This window comes from Garra rufa, chromosome 22 (assembly GCF_049309525.1).
Source record: "Garra rufa chromosome 22, GarRuf1.0, whole genome shotgun sequence".
Lineage (NCBI taxonomy): Eukaryota > Metazoa > Chordata > Actinopteri > Cypriniformes > Cyprinidae > Garra > Garra rufa.
The window spans coordinates 28,330,993-28,350,546 of record NC_133382.1 but is presented as its reverse complement, the minus strand read 5'-3'; the positions used below and the strand labels follow the sequence as shown (position 1 = coordinate 28,350,546).

At 34.8% G+C, this 19,554-nt stretch overlaps 1 protein-coding gene across 3 annotated transcripts in view; it reads right to left on the bottom strand.

Annotated features, from left to right (window-relative positions):
- gpam (glycerol-3-phosphate acyltransferase, mitochondrial) overlaps positions 1 to 13,447 on the bottom strand; it is a 31,430-nt gene extending 17,983 nt beyond the window's left edge. The window contains exons 1-6 of one of the 3 annotated variants that reach the window (XM_073828091.1): positions 13,259 to 13,447; positions 5,445 to 5,576; positions 3,141 to 3,260; positions 2,994 to 3,067; positions 1,332 to 1,445; positions 1,074 to 1,223 (exon numbers count right to left, since the gene is read on the bottom strand). In XM_073828091.1, coding sequence (XP_073684192.1) covers positions 1,074 to 1,223; positions 1,332 to 1,445; positions 2,994 to 3,067; positions 3,141 to 3,260; positions 5,445 to 5,543 — 557 coding nt within the window. In that variant the 5' untranslated portion in view covers positions 5,544 to 5,576; positions 13,259 to 13,447. Of the gene's footprint in view, positions 1 to 1,073; positions 1,224 to 1,331; positions 1,446 to 2,993; positions 3,068 to 3,140; positions 3,261 to 5,444; positions 5,577 to 6,062; positions 6,192 to 12,713; positions 12,838 to 13,258 lie in introns of those variants that run through there. The other 2 variants (XM_073828092.1, XM_073828093.1) reach the window with 2 other exon arrangements.
- Positions 13,448 to 19,554: the final 6,107 nt, after the last annotated feature.

Sequence of the window (19,554 nt, the reverse complement as noted above, 5' to 3'; positions counted from 1 at the left end):
TCAGGTAACTGCATTAAAAAGAGCTTTACTACCCCTAAAAGTTTAAATAGAGATGCATCTATTGCAATTTTATTGGCCGATTTGGATTTCCAATTCCGATACTGGCAGCAAATTCTGATTTAGAGAACTATAACAATAATTTAAAAGAAATATAACTGACAGCATATACGAACAAAAATCTATAATTTTTATTTTAAATCACTGTACATAATTCATTCATTACAATTACAATACAGATGTTCTCTCTCCATTAAACAACACTAAAAATAAGTGCTTTGTGACTGGAAATGGGTAGAAATAACACAAAATGACAAAAATGTAATTTCCCCGTTAGAAAAATATGTGTAGCTCAGAAACCACTATCAAACTCCATCTTTCCACTGCAGAGAAAACTGAAGCTACATCTGAAGTGGTATTAGTTGTATTTATACAGACTGTTTGATGAAGCTGAGGTGCCATAAATGCATTAACACTGCTAATTTGCAAAATGCATAATTAATTTTATACCATTCATGTTTTCAATATTTTTAAATGTACAAATAAGAAAATGAATATGAAACTAAGCTACCACCAGGTGGCGGCAAATTACTATTTGACAGTCATTTAATCATTAGTTCAAAAAGGCGGATTCATTCAGAAACAAGGCCAATGACTGTCTTTATGAATGGGTTCCTGAATCATTGACATTAATGTCAACAATAATGAGCAAAAAGTCAATATTGTGTCTAAAATTTAGATCACTTCATTTTAACTTCTTGTTTATTGAAGTACTATTGTATAAAATTAGTGTCACATTGCAATCTTGTTGATATTTGGAGAAACATCTTTACTACCACAGTATACATCTACAACTTTTTTTTTTGTTTTGATTTCAGCATGAGTCACACTCACTCAGACTGAGCAAGCCTCATCTCGCACAACATAAATACATTATCATTCACCGTAAGTGTGACATCAAAACGTTAAAGTCAGACTGACTGGTTTTTCCATAACTACATACATTTTAAAGTAAATTTGCATTTAGATTTATCAGTTGTAGTTTTGTAAATCATAGCTTTGCTCATAAACTATACCTGATGAAGGCAGGTGAGATGTTGGCAACCATTTCCTGCAGGAACCCTCTGGCCTTCCGTCTAACTTTACTGACAGCTTTGGAATCAACTGCAGATTCCGCATCTGCGTCAGCACCCTCGGTCGCTACCTCCACGATGGCACTTTCCAGCCTACGGCAATAACACTCAGTCAGTCTGGATGCTATGATGCATTCCTGCTGCTTAGAAACAGACGTTTACATTTCACTTGTTCCTTGCTTTTATATAAACACTTGGTACCTGCTGCTGTTAAGCACGTTCTCCACCACATTGCGAGCAAACATGTCCTTCCGGACATCTCTCTCCAAGACAAACAGCACATAACTCAGCCTCCGTGCAAGCCAACCCCTGTGTCTGCAGTACACAAAATATAAGATAGCTGAGGATGGAACGAATTAAAGAGTATTAATGACTAAAATAATCTGACAGACTCCTTCTATAGACCATAAAATTAGAAAAAAAATCATGACATTTTGAAGAGTCAAACAGTCAGTGAGTTAAACCTGAAATCTGGATTATTAACATTTGTGAGGAATCTTCTTTGCAGCTGGTTCTTTTCACTTAAGTGGCTGATCCAGTTCATAAACCTTCTTAAAAGAGAAGTTCACTTCCAGAATTTTTTTTTACAGATATTCACTCACCCTCTTGTCATCAAAGATGTTCATGTCTTTCTTTCTTCAGTTGTAAAAAAATTATGTTTTTTCGAGGAAAACATTTCAGGATTTCTCTCCATATAGTTGACTTTTATGGTGCCCCTGAGTTTGAACTTCCAAAATGCAGTTTAAATGCAGCTTCAAAGAGCTCTAAATGATCCCAGCCAAGGAAGAAGAGTCTTATCTAGTGAAACGATTGGTTATTTTCTATTTACAATTTATATACTTTTATACCCCAAATGCTCGTCTTGTCTAGCTCTGTGTGAACTGTGTATTCCAGTTCATGACAGTTAGCATATGTCGAAAAACTCCCATCTCATTTTCTCCTCCAACTTCAAAATAATTCTACATCACTGCTTTACCTTTTATTTGTAAAGGGCGTTTGATTTTCTTCGCACATTCACTTTGTAAACACTGGGTCAGTACTTCTGCAGCGATGTAGGGCAATTTTAAAGTTGGAGAAGAAAATTATTATTATTTTTTTTTTTTTTATAAAATAACCTATCATTTCACTAGATAAGAGTCTTCTTTCTTAGCTGGGATCATTTAGAGCCCTTTGAAGCTGCATTTAAACAGCATTTTGGAAGTTCAAACTCGGGGGCACCATAGAAGTAAACTATACGGACAGAAATTCTGAAATGTTTTCCTCAAAAAAACATTTCTTTACGGCTGAAGAAAGAAAAAAATGAACATCTTGGATGACAAGGGAGTAAATTTATTATCTGTAAATTTTTGTTCTGGAAGTGAACTTCTCCTTTAATGATTTGTTTATGAATCATACTGATTTGACTCAATGATTCTGTTTTAGCAGTTCTCTTTGGAGCTTCTCTTGTGTAATTTTTGGAGCCATTTGCTAGAACCCTTTGTGCTGGTAGGCAATATCAAATTATTTCTGATAGGCAATATCAAATTATTACGCACTTTCCACTTCCTCTCCTGATTGGCAGTACCAGCTCAGACCACCTTTGGTCCTTGTCATGTGATCTAGGTACATACTATCCCCTGACGAACAGTGTTAATAATTTATTCCCTGACTTTCCACTCCTCACAGAAACCTACAACCTCCCATTTGACACTTGAATGTAAACACACGGCAGGTCATTTGGTAGGGAAACTACATCTGACCAACTATGGTATTAATGGTGTATCAAACTAAACTAGGTTAATGAATTATATTATACAACTAATAAGAGAAGTTATCATGTATTCAGAACCATCAGGTCTGTAGCAAACACAGGTTGGCGTTTACCTTGTGTGCGTTTCATTGATGTAAATCACATTACGAAGCCCAAGTGAAGGGATGCTGGGATTGAACAGCCTCTCCTGCAACACACAACTGTAGTAACTACAGATGTCTCATAGGAAACACTTGTGCAAAAAGCTTTTCCAAGCTAACCTGACTCAGGGGTGTGCACGAGTGACAGCATCTTCCAACAAATGGTCTCTTCCTGTTCAGCAGACCCTCCTTCCATGTGGTGGTCACAGAACGAAGGACAGACGGGCTGGAGCTTCTGTCCTACATGAAAAACACAATGTTTATTGTATAAAAGATGACTGCAACAAGATGAACTGTATTAACCTGACCTTCCAAAAACATTCAATTTGTTGACATTAGTTGTGTATTAGGTATCATGAACTAACAATTCTGTCATTAATTACTCACCCTCATATTGGTTCAAACTTGTGAGACCTTCATTCATCTTAAGATGTTAAGATATTTTTGAAGAAATCTGAGAGCTTTCTGACCCTGCATAGACAGCAATGCAACTGGCACATTCAAGGCCCAGAAAGGTAGTAAGGACATCATTAAAATAGACAATGCGACATCAGTGGTTTAACCGAATTGTTATGAAGCTACAAAAATATCATCAAGAAAACAAAAATAATGACTTTGTTCCATTTCTTCTCTTCCAAGTCAGTCTTCGATGAGTGTTCACAAGAGTAACACGATGCATTCATGTGAGGCTGCTGACGCAGGAGCCGGGATTCTGACGTAGAACGTCCAGCTTTCTTAGCTCATCACCTGTATATTCTGGTTCAAAGGTTTTTGAACAGTAAAATTTTATGTTTTTTAAAGAAGCTTCTGCTTAACAAGTCTGCATTTATTTAATCCAAAGTGCAGCAAACACTGTAACATTTTGAAATATTTTTACTATTTAAAATAACTGTTTTCTATTTGAATATATAATGAAATGTAATTCATTCCTGGGATCAAAGCTAAATTTTCAGCATCATTACTCCAGTTTTCGGTGTCACATGATTCTTCAGAAATCATTCTAACATGCTGATTTGCTGTTCAAGAAACATTTTTCATTATTATTATCATCAATATTTAAAACAATTGAGTAATTTTTAAGGATTTTTTGATGAATAGAAAGATCTAAAGATCAGCATTTATCTGAAATCTGAAATAAAAAGCTTTTGTAACATTATACATTATACCATTCAAAAGCTTGGAGTTATTATATATTTTGTTTTTTGGGAAAGAAATTAAACTTATCAAAAGTGAAGATAAAGATATTTAGAATGTTACAAAAGACTCTTCTGAACATTCAATTCATCAAAAAAAAAACTGAAAAAAATCCTACTCAAGAGTTTTCTTAATAATACTATTAAATGTTTTTTAGCAGAAAATCAGAATATTAGAATGATTTCTAAGGCCCTGATCACACCGAACGCGTCTTTTCGTTCTAAAAACGCGAGGCGCACAGCACTGCCTTTTTTTTGGTGACTTTTAAAAAAAGAGCAGTGTGCTGCGGTTTTTTATGTTGCTAGGCAACGACCAAAACAGCTGTCCTGTCAGTCAAATCAAAGGATTATAGTGCCAGCGCTCTAAAATCTTTGTTTTTTGCTGTTAATTAAACTGTCATATTAGCAGAAACCCCCCCCAAAAATACAGCTCCGGTTTACCCACGACAGACACCAAAAGTTTCTCCTCCATTTCTTTCAGTCTCCGGACTTTTTAAGCAACGGTAAACTTTCGTCACCACAACAGAAGGCCCGCCTCTCCATTCATTCGATTGGACAATGGAAAAAACGCGAACGACGTCAGGCGTTTTTCCGCTCAGAGTTGCTTTTTTTTCAACTTCAGGCGCTCAGAGCGCTTCTGCAAAAACGCGAGGCGCAGCAGGCGGCGAAAACGCGAGGCGCCCGGGGCGCATAAGCAGCGCGCAGAACGCTCACTGCCAACAGAAAACCATTCAAAAAAGGCGCCTCTCACTGCAAAAATGCGTCCGGTGTGATCGCGGCCTAAAGGTTCATGTGAATAATGTTCAGCTTTGAAATCACAGGAATAAATTACATTTTTAATATTCAAATAGAAAACAGTTATTTTAAATGTTTTGATGCACTTTTAATCAAACAAATGCAGGCTTAGTGAGCAGAAAAGACTTCTTAAAAAAAAAAATCTTACTGTTCAAAAACTTCTGACTAATAGTGTAAGCAACAATGTCCTTACTACCTTTCTGGGCCTTGAACTTGTCAGTTGCTGTCTATGCAGGATCAGAAAGCTTAATTTGTGTTCTGAAGAAAAACAAAGGTCTTACAGGTGTGGAACAACATGAGTGTGAATAATTAATGAAAGAAGTTTCATTTTTGTGTAAACTATCTCTTTAATACTTAAGGTTAGAGGTTTGTTCAAATCTCTAAGCCCAAGTATAAGCAATAACAGTGATGCTTTCCTCAGTTTTTCCATGCTTACCTGGTCCTCACAGGGATGCTTCAGACAACCACTTCCTGCGTCAGGATTATTGGCCAGAAGAATGTTATCTGGACCCCCCAGAACCATAGGGACTTCCATCACCTCTCTTCAAACCACGCATCAACAACAAAACTATGGGAGGGAAAGAAAAACAGAGAATAAGCAGAGGTCCATTGCCGCCCTCTGTGCTGTAGGTCAAAGCACGGACAAGCTCTGATTACAGCTTTTCACAATATTCCACCGAAAGCCAGAACGTTAAGCCATTGTGCCTTCTATTCAACACAGCACCTCCAGCTCAGCTGCAGCTGAATACCAGGAATGTCGGATGATGCATTCCACCCAATCACAGCAAACAAACAAGGCTCGCCAAACGTGCTACGGTGGTTTCAGGTGAGCTAAACATTCTGACAAAGATTTCAGGAAGAAGGGCCACAAAACAAGCAGAGCTCGATTGATGGTAAGTGCATCAAGGCTTTGTCTACGTTTCTGATCTTCGCCGCCTTGGGATAAAGAAAACCAACAGCTCAAAGCACACAAGACACCGTCAGCTGAACTAACCTTGCGGTTGCCAAAACCAAACGCACGTGCGACGTAAGAAGACAAGGCCACTCTTCTTACCTCTGCATCGCTATTATAATGTCCTGGTGACCTGCGGCTACATAACCTCTTGTTTTTATCTGCTGATTTGCTGACCCGTGGATGAGAGCGTCTACTCTCCGGTGTCATGTTAAAGGGCTACAGCCTCCCGCCTGCGGAAAGCATGCTGAAATAAAAAAGGGGCTGATGAAGCATACAATAAATTGCAGCTGTCCAGGTCAGAGGTAAACTGAAAGTGTGGTAGTCACAGCAAAACCAAACGGTGCCTGTGCTCCTGCAAAGCGATATATTTATGGAAGACGAGCTGTGGAAACAAGCTTGTGCCAAATTAAGGGTGCAGAATGTGCCCTTTGAAAACCGCATGAGAGATCTGCACATGTTCATTGCATCAAGAATCTTACTCCCAACAAATGGATGAAAGCTATTTAAAACTTACATGTTAATCTTTCTAACTAACATTTGGTTGTGGCATACAAACACAAGGTGAGGAGGAGGAACTTTATAAATTATCGAAAAAATTACACAAGTTTAAAAGCTCTGACTTTCATTTCCTCTTGTGGTCAAACACAGTTTACTGTTGTCTTTATTATTATGGGCTCTTCTTATTTCCTCTGTGACTGCACTTCTTCAAAACACCCAATCAGCAGCTCACAAGGGCATTACAGAAGCCGCAGAGGGACCGTTTAGACCATTGGTAGAATACACTGAGGCTGTATTCTTGATGTTTTTCTTGATTCTTTGGTGCGTCATGGGCAGAGAAAGGGATTAAGAGTTTGTTTGGATTATTGCTATTATACAATAGATCAAAATGGCAATGGCTACTAAAGCATATGCTTTCTATATATGCAGATCTTAATAGGGCATCTAACAGAATATGCATCAAGATTTTCACAATTTATTACATGTGAGTGGTGAAAGAGATGTTTACTTACAAATGTTAAAGGGTTAATTCAGCCAAAAATGAAAATTAGCCCATTATTTACTCATCCTCAAGGCATCCTATGTGTTTATGACTTCCTTCTTTCAAACAAAAGCAATCAGAGATAAATTAAAAAATTGTTCTGGCTTCTTCAAGCTTTATAATCTAATGGGTGGGTGTTTCTCTTTGTCAGTCCAAATCAAGTCCAATAAAGCTCTTACACAGCTCAAGGGGAGTAAATAAAGGCCTCCTGTAGAGAATTGCTGTGCTTTTTAAAGACAAATATCCATATTTAAAACGTTGCATATGCGCCGCTCAGAAGTGACAAACACAGACACGCAGTGGAGAGATCAAAACAAAGACCACGAATTAGAAGAGACTGGTTTTTCTTTGCTAATGTCAGAAAACTTTGCTTCCTTAGCTCCTGTAAACAAACGTAGGTTTTCACGAGACTCACAGGCGGATGCGCATCGCCGACATCCTACGTCATCCGCCCAGAGCTGGTTCCACAAACAACTGTTAGTGCGAGGCGAGCTAGATTAAAGTGATTAAATTATGTTTTAAATATGGATATATTTCTTACAAAAAAGCATTGATTAGCTACAGGACGCCTTTATTCACTCCCCGGAGCCGTATGAGGCACTTTTTTATTATGGATGGATGCGCTTTATTAGACTTGTTTTGGAGTGACAAAGAGAAACACCCATTGTATTATAAAGCTTGAAGGAGCCAGAACAATTTTTAATATAACTCTGATTGCATTCATCTGAAAGAAGGAATTGATAAATGGATGATATTAAAAAAAATAAAAACTTAAGTGCTATATATGAATTTTGGCATCACAATATTGTTAACATGTAAAACATGAAAATCATATTGAAACATGAAAATAGTGTTTTTAAATATTAGTTTTAACTGAGCAAAGTACAGCAAAGTAATCTAAATGTAAAAACAGCAGAATTTAGCATGCACAACTGAATATATAATATAAATTGTAAAAAATTACACTAATAAACTTTAAAAAAAAAAAATCCAAAATATACAGTTAAACCAAAATGTATTCAGATACCTCATTCTCACATTATCACAGTTTATTTGCTATAGTTTAGAAAATGGTAATAAAAGATGACAAGAACTGTTAAACTGTGTCAGAACAAATTCATCTTGATAATGTCAGACTTTGATAGAAAGTTATGTAATGGATTACAATCAACCAAAAATTCAGACAACTATTAGTATGACAATATTTACACAACTATCAATACTTTGTTGACCAATTACCAAGCAATGCTTAATTTTGTTAGGTCTATGGTGTAAAAAGGTTGCATTAGCAATTAAAGAAAAAAGACTTAAGCAAAACATGATCATGTCAAAGTGTCTGAATAATTTTTGGTCCCAAATTTGTATTAATTTTACTCGTAGTCCACTGTATGAGGAATTGTTGGGTGTAATATATGTTTTTTTTTTTATCTTGTCATGACTGTCTTTTAAAGGGATAGAATGTGTGTCACGTGGACTGTTTTAAAGATGTCCTTACTGCCTTTCTGGGCCTTGAACATGTCAGCTGCGTTGCTGTCTATACAGGGTCAGAAAACTCTCGGATTTTATCGAAAAAATCTTAATTTGTGTTCTGAAGATGAATGAAGGTCTTACGTGTTTGGAACGACATGAGGGTGAGTAATTAATTACACAATTTTTCATTTTTAGGTAAACATTCCTTTTAAAGATGTGACTGGCCCAAAAACTTTGGTCACCAATTGCTTGAAAACTCATTAGGCGTTTTATTTTTCAATTGTAATATAGTCTAATCACTTTCGATTAACCTATAGTTCTTGGCTGACAGTAATGTAATTAAGATGACTCAATCACATGCTCTCATTAGGGTGGAAGTGGGTCAGCAGAAGAGTGGGTCTTTGAATGAAGCTGGCAGGAGGGAGGGAGGAAAAAGATGGGATGATCTCTTTCACAATGAATAACAACCCCAAGCAAGACGCAGGGCACATGCTGAACGAGCCTGGGGAGAAAGGGAAAGAGAGAGAGGTGTACAGCGAATCACACCGCAGCTGCTAAAAGAGAGTTCATTGAACTCTGGAAGCCCTGCCTGCATTGTCTGATGTGATCTACACCAATAGGCGACCAGAACACTGATGAGAAAGGAGAAGAGAAGGCAGCGTTTTCTGAGAAAGTCTGGCGGGATGTCAAAAGGCCCACAGAGAGGAGACCTGCTCAAAGGGACAAAGTGAAAAATAGGCCTGGGCTGGCTGTGAAACTTTTAAAAGTTGCTGAATGGGCCCTGTCTCAAAAATAATACTGTATGATCTGCATTTTTTAAAGTAATCCGCAGTGGCTTCACAACTTTAAAATGTCAAACTAATCCTATAAATCATATTTGCCCACTTGCCTACTACTGTATGTACCAAACTAGAGCTATACATCTTACAAAAATGGGCACCTAGACTGTAAACAAACACACACTCCATGTCAATGGTGCTGTAAGCCGGAGTAGCTGCCACTAGCTTTAAAACGTAATCGAATTTGATGAGCAAATCCACCAGCAATGCAGCGCAGTGGGTTAATCTGTCTCGCAATCTGTTCATCTGAACTATAAAACAAGAAAAAAAAAAGAACAAGCACGTGCACAATCACAAGGCAATGACAATTCAAAGTTATTGTGTATTGAAATAAACTGAATCATAAAAAAATCTATATCTTTTAGATTAGTTTAAGTATTAATTTGTCAATGAATAATCAAAAGGACGGGTTGTGGAATTCATTAAACTAGCAGGAAGGATCAACTATTACAGAATTAAAACTTGGATAACATAGTTAAGGCCCTATGATATCCACAATATGGAAAACGTGCAAATTTGCTGAATAAAATTTTGAAGAATGCGAATAACAGTACAGTTTGTAACATGTAGCCTATCTTATTTTTTAATAACAAAGATTGAAAAAAATGACAAAGATTTTTATCTTCGCTCAATTTGGCCTAAACATCTGCCATTATTTTGATTGTATATTTTGTTACCATGTAAGGCTTTGGTTTTAAAATAGGGAAATTAGTTTGGCTGTACTGCTCAGGCAACTTGCAAAATAGCAAAATCAACAAGACAAAGAATCGTGATAAAATCGTGAATCGTGATATTTCTGAAAAAAAATTGTGATATGATATTTTTGCCATATTGCCCACCCCTACGTCGCATCATTTACAGAAACCTTCAGAGCAACCAGTCAAAATAAAAGTTTGGTTTAACTTGAAGAATCCATTACAGAAATATTACTTAATGTAATTATAGTACTACTACTACTAATAAAATTATTATTAAACCATTATTTTTCAAGGAATATTTACCAGAAAAAATATTTACCAGAATTTATTTAGCAGAAAAATGCAAGTACACAACACAGGGGAAAAAAAAGAAACAAATAAAATATATATTTTTTAAAATAAAATCAATTTATTAGAGATGCTTTTGATTATTAATACTCAATGAAACCTTTAAAAAGGAATCCAGAAAATTAATGGAAAACCAAATTTGGTAAAAAATAAAAATAATTTTGACAATTTTGAAATAAATAAAACATTTCATAGGGCCTTAAAAATTCAGTTTTTGTTAAACTTTTAATAAATTGCTGTTTAATTTTCGTAGTTTAATTATTTAAATAATTAGACATTATTTTTGATTAATACTTTTTAATTTAACCATTAAAGGTCTAGAAAAATTTAAATGGAAAAAATGGAATTTAGAAAAACATTTAATGGAATTTGGGAAAAAAATTTACCAGATTTCAAAGGCCCCGTAAATACGTAATATTTAAAAGTTATTATAAAAGAAACAGAGACAGATGTCAGTACTGTAACATAAAAAAAAATAGAAGTAGGCCAGGGACTTTCTTCTACGCATCGGTTGTTGATTGGATTTTCAGATTTGGCACTCAAAAAGGGAGGCCGATAAACGTGAGCTTTATGGGGCAAGTTTAAGCGGACTAACCGTTTAGAGTCCTACATACGTCACCAGAGAGAATCTGTCGTTTTCACCAGAAGATCCAATTATGACTTTCTGTTTAAACATCACAAGATCAACACATTTTTTAATGTTCACAAGATCTATAACATGCATCTAGAAAATAGATAGGATTTAGGATTAAATTTTTCATTTAATGCCAACTTTAAGTGTCACATTTAAGTAAAACAAAAAGAATTTCGCAGTTTAACCCTACAGTCAAAATAATAAAATAAAATCAAAATAAAAGACTGAATGTCATAATTACACTGACTACCAGTCAAAAGTTTTTGAACAGTAAGATTTGTATTGTTTTTTTAAAAGAAGTCTATTCTACTCACCAAGCCTGCATTTATTTGATCCGAAGTACAGCAAAAACAGTACAATTTTGAAATATTTTTACTATTTAAAATAACTGTTTTCCATTTAAATATATTTTAAAATGTAATTTATTCCTGTGACAAAAACTACATTTTCATCATCATTACTTTAGTCACATGACCCTTTTTTTTGGGAAAGGGTCATGTGACTAAATTATAGACATAATTTAGACATTAATTATAGACATTAATACTTTTACTTAGCAAGGATGCTTTAAATTGATCAAAAGTGATGATAAAGACATTTATAATGTTACAAAAGATTTCTATTTCAGATAAATGCTGTTCTTCTGAATTTTTTATTCATCAAAGTAAACCTTAAAAAAAAAACTACTCAGCTTTTTACAAAATGATAATAATAATAATAATGAATGTTTTTGAGCAGCAAATCAGAATATTAGAATGATTTCTGAGGGATCATGTGACTGGAGTAACAATGCTAAAAATTCAGCTTTGAAATCACAGGAATAAATTACATTTTAAAATATATTCAAATAGAAATTAGTTATTTTAAATAGTAAAAATATTTCAGAATTTTACTATTTTTTGCTGTACTTTGGTGCAAATAAATGCAGGCTTGGTGAGCAGAAGAGACTTCTTTAAAAAAACATTAAAAATCTTATAGTTCAAAAACTTTTGCCTGGTAGTATATATTTAATTAGCATTTAAGTAGTAAATTGCAATTAATTCTTCAAAGGGACTTTAAACAGTTTCAACTGAATGCACTATGAAAAAGGCTATAATTATATAATTTTATATCAGCATGTAGAAATCATCAAATAAATCTGCTAATGCCAAATGTCAATATAATGGGACTGTGCCAATATGCAAGATATGCCCCTTTTTAAAGATTAGAGGACAAATGTCATGCTGTCCTGACATCTGATAAATGTGTTTACCCATTATCTAACATAAAATTAACCTAAGCAGCTAGAGTTTTAAGAAATATATTTTATCTCCATCTATATCGTGATTTTGGACTGTCCCACTAACAACAAATCAACATTAGGTTCCAGTTTAATTAATCTAAGTGAAAGCTTGCTCTGTTAGACTCTGTTAGTGTTACCACTCAGGTGCATATTTTATGATTCAGTTTACATTAATATTACATCTTTTTCAGCATACATTTGCCTATTTAATTTGAAAGTGTATTTATTTTTTATTGCTAAAACACACACAAAAAAAATCCACAATTAAAACTACTTAGTAAAATGACAAACCTCATGGAAAATAAATAGATAAAACAGCTCACATAATGGTCTGACCTCCTAAAGGTTAACCATCACCATCTTCTGAAGGTTAAGCACCTTTCACTGACCATTTGTTAAAAAATACTTAATCTGTAAGAATTTCAGGCTTTATATTGTACCGTGTTCGTGCCTTGAACGCCGTTTGAGATGAACGGAACGTTACTCGCCTCCGCTGCTGATGTCCTCCTGACGCTACTGTAGCTGCATGCTAGTCGGACTTGACTGCTTTTGACTGAGTCTTTGTCAACTCAACCACGCTGTGCTCAAGCAAACTGCCAAGAACAGACAGTCTTATCGTTTGAGCCTCATGGACAGACAAGTCAGGACGTTTTGCCCTAAAAGCACTGCATTTGCAAACACTGGAAATATAAGCGGCGTGTTTTACATAAAGCGACGGCGTTAAACAGTTATTTTGTTTTTTTATGAAAAACTAATTTAAGACAGATCATGCTTGACACGCACTTCAAGCGTTCAACACCAAAATATCATACATTTTAAGCTTGATTTAAAGTCATTTGGTTTTGCCGGTTCGCTGCATCGGTGTACTCACACCAGCAGTCCCCTATGCTAGCTTGCTAACTAACCCAAGCGCCCACCCTCATTATGCATCAAAACGAAACGAAATCCGCAGAGAAAATGTGCTATGCAACGAGGAAAGTTTTACCTCAAGGAAATGCCTTTGTTGCGCCATCACTGTTGAAAATACCCTCTTTTGCTTGCTGGAAACCCACTCTTGTCCTTGAAAACTGCCCACAACACAACCTATAGGCAGCAGTGTACTTGCCAGAGACACACCGCAGAGGGGGAATGTATGACAGCTGAGCTTTTTTTCCGGCTGCCCTACGCTGTCATGGCAGTGGTGTAATTCTGGGTAGAGCCACTAAGGGTCGTGATTAGAATGTGTGAAAACCAACTAACAAGGTTATGATATTGCTTTTTTGAGACATTATTGATCCTGTGTAGCCCCGCCCCGTTTTTTAGCGCTGCGTTTGTTGTCTTGTCTTCCGGTTGTATTTATGAATGAACCGCTAGTTTTAAAATCTAACTGGTCATTTGACATTTGTTAAAGGAGTAGTTCACTTTCAGAACAAAAAATGTACAGATAATGTACTCACCCCCTTGTCATAAGATGTTCATGTCTTTCTTTCTTCAGTCGTAAGGAAATTATGTTTTTTTTTGAGAAAAACATTTCAGGATTTCTCTCCATATAATGGACTTCTATGGTGCCCCTGAGTTTGAACTTCCAAAATGAAGCTTAAAGTGCTCTAAATGATCACAGCCGAGGAAAGAAAGGTCTTATCTAGCAAAACGATCAGTTATTTTATAAAAAATATATAATTTATATACTTTTTTTTTTTACCTCAAATGCTCATCTTGTTTAGCTCTGTGTGTACTCTGTGTATTCTGGTATGTCAAAAAACTCCCATCTCATTTTCTCCTCTAACTTCAAAATCATCCTACATCGCTGTTTTACCTTTTTTTGTAAAGGGTGTTTGATCTTATTTGCATGTTCACTTTGTAAAACTGGGTCGGTACATCTGCAGCGATGTAGGGCGATTTTGAAGTAAATGAGATGGGAGTTTTTCAACATACCCTAACTGTCATGAACTGGAATACAAAGAGTTCACGCAGAGCTAGGCAAGATGAGTGTTTGAGATTAAAAAGTATATAAGTTGTAAATGTTTTTAGAAAATAACCGATCGCGCCACTAGATAAGACCCTTCTTCCTCAACTGGGATCTTTTAGAGCCCTTTGAAGCTGCATTTAAACTACATTTTGGAAGTTCAAACTCGGGGGCACCATAGAAGTCCATTATATGGAGAGAAATCCTGAAATGTTTTCCTCAAAAAACATAATTTCTTTACATCTGAAGAAAGAAAGACATTAACATCTTGGATGACAAGGGGGTGAGTACATTATCTGTACATTTTTGTTCTGAAAGTCAACTACTCCTTTAAGACATTTGCTTTAACATTACAATGCTCACGATAACTTTCAGTAACTCTACAATACATTAATCCACTTTACCAGCTAAATTACTCTTAGACAGCGATGCCATAGAAATATATAGAGCTAACGCACAAACGGAAGTTCAAAGACAATATTTTAAAGATGATTACAGGCTTGTTTTTCTGGAGAATAAGGTCATAGAGCTGCTCACCCTGATAGCACATGTACATCATGGAGACGTCTATTTGACGTCTGCATCTACATCTGCAAGACGTATTTTTTGAGTGTTTGCTCATCTGTAATATGTGTATTGGACGTTTCCTATCAGATGTCAAATAGACGTACAGTGGGGGAAACAATTATTTAATCCCCTGCTGATTTTGTTAAAGAAATTAACAGATAAAGCGAAACCGATAAAGAAATAATTTTTTTAATGGTGGGTTTATTTGAACAGTAAGAGACAGAATAACAACAAAAAAAAATCCAGAAAAACTCATTAAAAAGTTATTATTGATTTGCATTTTAATAAGTGAAATAAGTATTTGACCCCTTCGCAAAACATTACTTACTTGGTGGCAAAACCCTTGTTGGCAATTTGACAATACATGACCCTGTCCATCGTCCCTTTGATGCAGTGCAGCTGTCCTGTCCCCTTAGCAGAAAACCGCCCCCAAAGCATAATGTTTGATGGTGGGTGTGGTTTTTTTGATGGGTCATAGGCAGCATTCCTCCTCCTCCAAACATGGCAAGTTGATGCCAAGGAGCTCGATTTTGGTCTCCTCTGACCACAACACTTTCACCCAGTTCTCCTTTGCGTTGCAGGATTTCAGTCCTTCACAGCATAGTGTGTTACCAATTGTTTTCTTGGTGACTATGGTCCCTGTTGTCACCTTCTCACCAAGCTGCTGGGTGATGGTCTTGTAGCCCATTGTTGCCCATCTTGTCCCTGACATCCTTGGACAGCTCTTTAGTCTAAGCCATGGTGGAGAGTTTGGAATCTAATTGATTGCTTCTGAGGACAGGTGTCTTTTATACAAGTAACAAACTGAGATTATGAGCACTCCCTTTACAAGAGTGCTCCTAATCTCAGCTCGTTACCTGTATAAAAGACACCAGGGAGCCAGAAATCTTGCTGATTGATAGAGGATCAAATATTTATTTCACTCATTAAAATGCAAATCAATTTATAACTTTTTTTAAAATGTGTTTGTTGTTGTTGTTGTTGTTGTTGTTGTTATTCTATCTCTCTACTATTAAAATTATAGACTGATCATTTCATGTCAGTTTGTAAATGTACAAAATCAGCAGGGGATCAAATAATTTTTTTCCTCACTGTTTTTTAGATGTCTTTTAAAATGTTTATGATTGAGAATGTATGTAAAACTGACATCTGAAAGATGTCTGTCAAACATTTGTACACAGCAGATGCTTTCCAGATTGAGAGCTCTTTAATAAACATCTTGCAGACGTATATATATGCGCTATCTGGGCAGGAAGACGTTTCCGCCACAGTTGAGAAAAATTATGATTCTGTAAGTCATAATAATGAGAAACTTTCTCATGATAATGTTTTAGTATTTCATTACATTGAGAACTGTACTTGTAATCATGAGTTAATCCATTTTAATATTCAGGGGAAAAAAATCTCGTAAAAATTAGAAACTTTCTCATAATGAGAAACTTTATCGTAATAATGATGACTTAGTTTCTCATAATGACTTAACATCTCATAATAAGTTTCTCGTAATAATGAGAAACTGTCTGATAATAGTGACAGTTTCTGGTAATTACTTAACATCTAATAATTACTCGTAATAATGAGAAACTTTCTCGTAATGACTGAATTTACCGTAATAATGAGAAACTTTCTCGTAATGACTGAATTTACCGTAATAATGAGAAACTTTCTCGTAATGACTGAATTTACTGTAATAATGAGAAACTTTCTCGTAATGACTGAATTTACCGTAATAATGAGAAACTTTCTCGTAATGACTGAATTTACTGTAATAATGAGAAACTTTCTTGTAATGAATTAACATCTCAAGAGAAACTTTTTTGTAATAATGAGAAACTTTCTCGTAATGACTGAATTTACCGTAATAATGAGAAACTTTCTCGTAATGACTGAATTTACCATAATAATGAGAAACTTTCTCGTAATGAATTAACATCTCAAGAGAAACTTTTTTGTAATAATGAGAAACTTTCTCGTAATGACTGAATTTACCGTAATAATGAGAAACTTTCTCGTAATGACTGAATTTACCATAATAATGAGAAACTTTCTCGTAATGAATTAACATCTCAAGAGAAACTTTTTTGTAATAATGAGAAACTTTCTCGTAATGACTGAATTTACCGTAATAATGAGAAACTTTCTCGTAATGAATTAACATCTCAAGAGAAACTTTTTTGTAATAATGAGAAACTTTCTCGTAATGACTGAATTTACCATAATAATGAGAAACTTTCTCGTAATGAATTAACATCTCAAGAGAAACTTTTTTGTAATAATGAGAAACTTTCTCGTAATGACTGAATTTACCGTAATAATGAGAAACTTTCTCGTAATGAATTAACATCTCAAGAGAAACTTTTTTGTAATAATGAGAAACTTTCTCGTAATGACTGAATTTACCGTAATAATGAGAAACTTTCTCGTAATGACTTAACATCTCATGAGAAACTTTTTTGTAATAATGAGAAACTTTCTCATAATGACTGAATTTACCGTTATAATGAGAAACTTTCTCGTAATGACTGAATTTACCGTAATAATGAGAAACTTTCTCATAATGACTGAATTTACCGTAATAATGAGAAACTTTCTCGTAATGACTGAATTTACCATAATAATGAGAAACTTTCTCGTAATGAATTAACATCTCAAGAGAAACTTTTTTGTAATAATGAGAAACTTTCTCGTAATGACTGAATTTACCGTAATAATGAGAAACTTTCTCGTAATGACTGAATTTACCGTAATAATGAGAAACTTTCTCGTAATGACTTAACATCTCATGAGAAACTTTTTTGTAATAATGAGAAACTTTCTCATAATGACTGAATTTACCGTTATAATGAGAAACTTTCTTGTAATGACTGAATTTACCGTAATAATGAGAAACTTTCTCGTAATGACTGAATTTACCGTAATAATGAGAAACTTTCTCATAATGACTGAATTTACCGTAATAATGAGAAACTTTCTCGTAATGACTGAATTTACCATAATAATGAGAAACTTTCTCGTAATGACTGAATTTACCGTAATAATGAGAAACTTTCTCATAATGACTGAATTTACCGTAATAATGAGAAACTTTCTCGTAATGACTGAATTTACCATAATAATGAGAAACTTTCTCGTAATGACTGAATTTACCGTAATAATGAGAAACTTTCTCGTAATGACTGAATTTACCGTAATAATGAGAAACTTTCTCATAATGACTGAATTTACCGTAATAATGAGAAACTTTCTCGTAATGACTGAATTTACCATAATAATGAGAAACTTTCTCGTAATGAATTAACATCTCAAGAGAAACTTTTTTGTAATAATGAGAAACTTTCTCGTAATGACTGAATTTACCGTAATAATGAGAAACTTTCTCGTAATGACTGAATTTACCGTAATAATAAGAAACTTTCTCGTAATGACTGAATTTACCATAATAATGAGAAACTTTCTCGTAATGAATTAACATCTCAAGAGAAACTTTTTTGTAATAATGAGAAACTTTCTGATAATAATGACAGTTTCTGGTAATGACTTAACATCTGATAATACTTTTTTGTAATAATAAGAAACGTTTTAGTAATGACTTTCTCATAATAATGAGAAACTGTCTCGTAATAACGACTAGTTTCTCGTAATAATCAGAAACTTTCTGTCACGTTGGAAGAGATGAGGTCTGGGTCCAGATGCAGGGAAAATAGTTTTAATTAAACAAAACACAAATAAACATTAACAAAAAGGCCAACACGGCAAACTAAACATAAACTGAAACATAAACTGAACAAAACATGAAACAAGATCTAAGGTCAAGGTCAGGAACACAAAAGTACATGCAAAGACAAAAGACAATGCAGCCAGAAAGAGTAGTGGGAAATGAGAGTTCTTATAGACAAGATAGTGATTGTGAACAGGTGTGCGTGTAATCAGTGATAAGGACAAGGACAGGTGAATGCTATCAGAAGTGCAGTGCAGGAAAAGGAAAACAGCGACCCCAGGTGGCTGAGGGAAGCCCCACAGCCCAGACCATGACACTTTCTTGGTTACTTTTACTAGGCTATAATAAAACCATGGTTAATTTTCGAATGTTTCTCATTATTACGAGAAAGTTTCTCAATATAATGAGATACTAATAATTTTGAGAAAGTTTCCCATTATTATGACTTACAGAAGCATATTTTTGTGGCAGAAACATTTTTTTTCTCATGATAATGATAACTTTTATCTTAATAATAACTTACGAACAAAGACTGTATTTTTAGTGGTTGGAAAATAGTACATTTCTGTGAACAGAAAAACACTTTCAGAGAACTAGCCAATCATAAATGCTCTCTGCCTGTCAATCAGGTTTGGTGACATCGCATTGGATGAGATATTTTTAGAAGGCGGGGTTTAAAGTCAAAACATGAGTTTGAAGCAAAATGGCTAGAATTTTTTACATCGCAGTTTATAAACCAGTTACATGTAACATTTCAGAGATATTAGAAAAACGAAAATTGACTACAGTGTTCAAAACGAAATGTTGGATCTTTAATAAGGTATGTACAGTAGTGATGGGAAAATGAAGCTTTTGAAAAAATGAAGCACCGAGGCTTTCCCATCAACTGTATCATAAAAAGGTTCGTTACTCGAAGCTTTTCAACATGTTGCACACTAATGACATCTTGTGGACAAAGGTGGAAAAAGTTGCTTTCGCGTCACAGATCTTAAAGCGATTTTTAACAGTTTCATCAAACACATCAATTTGTGCTGTGTCAGAAAAACAGTAA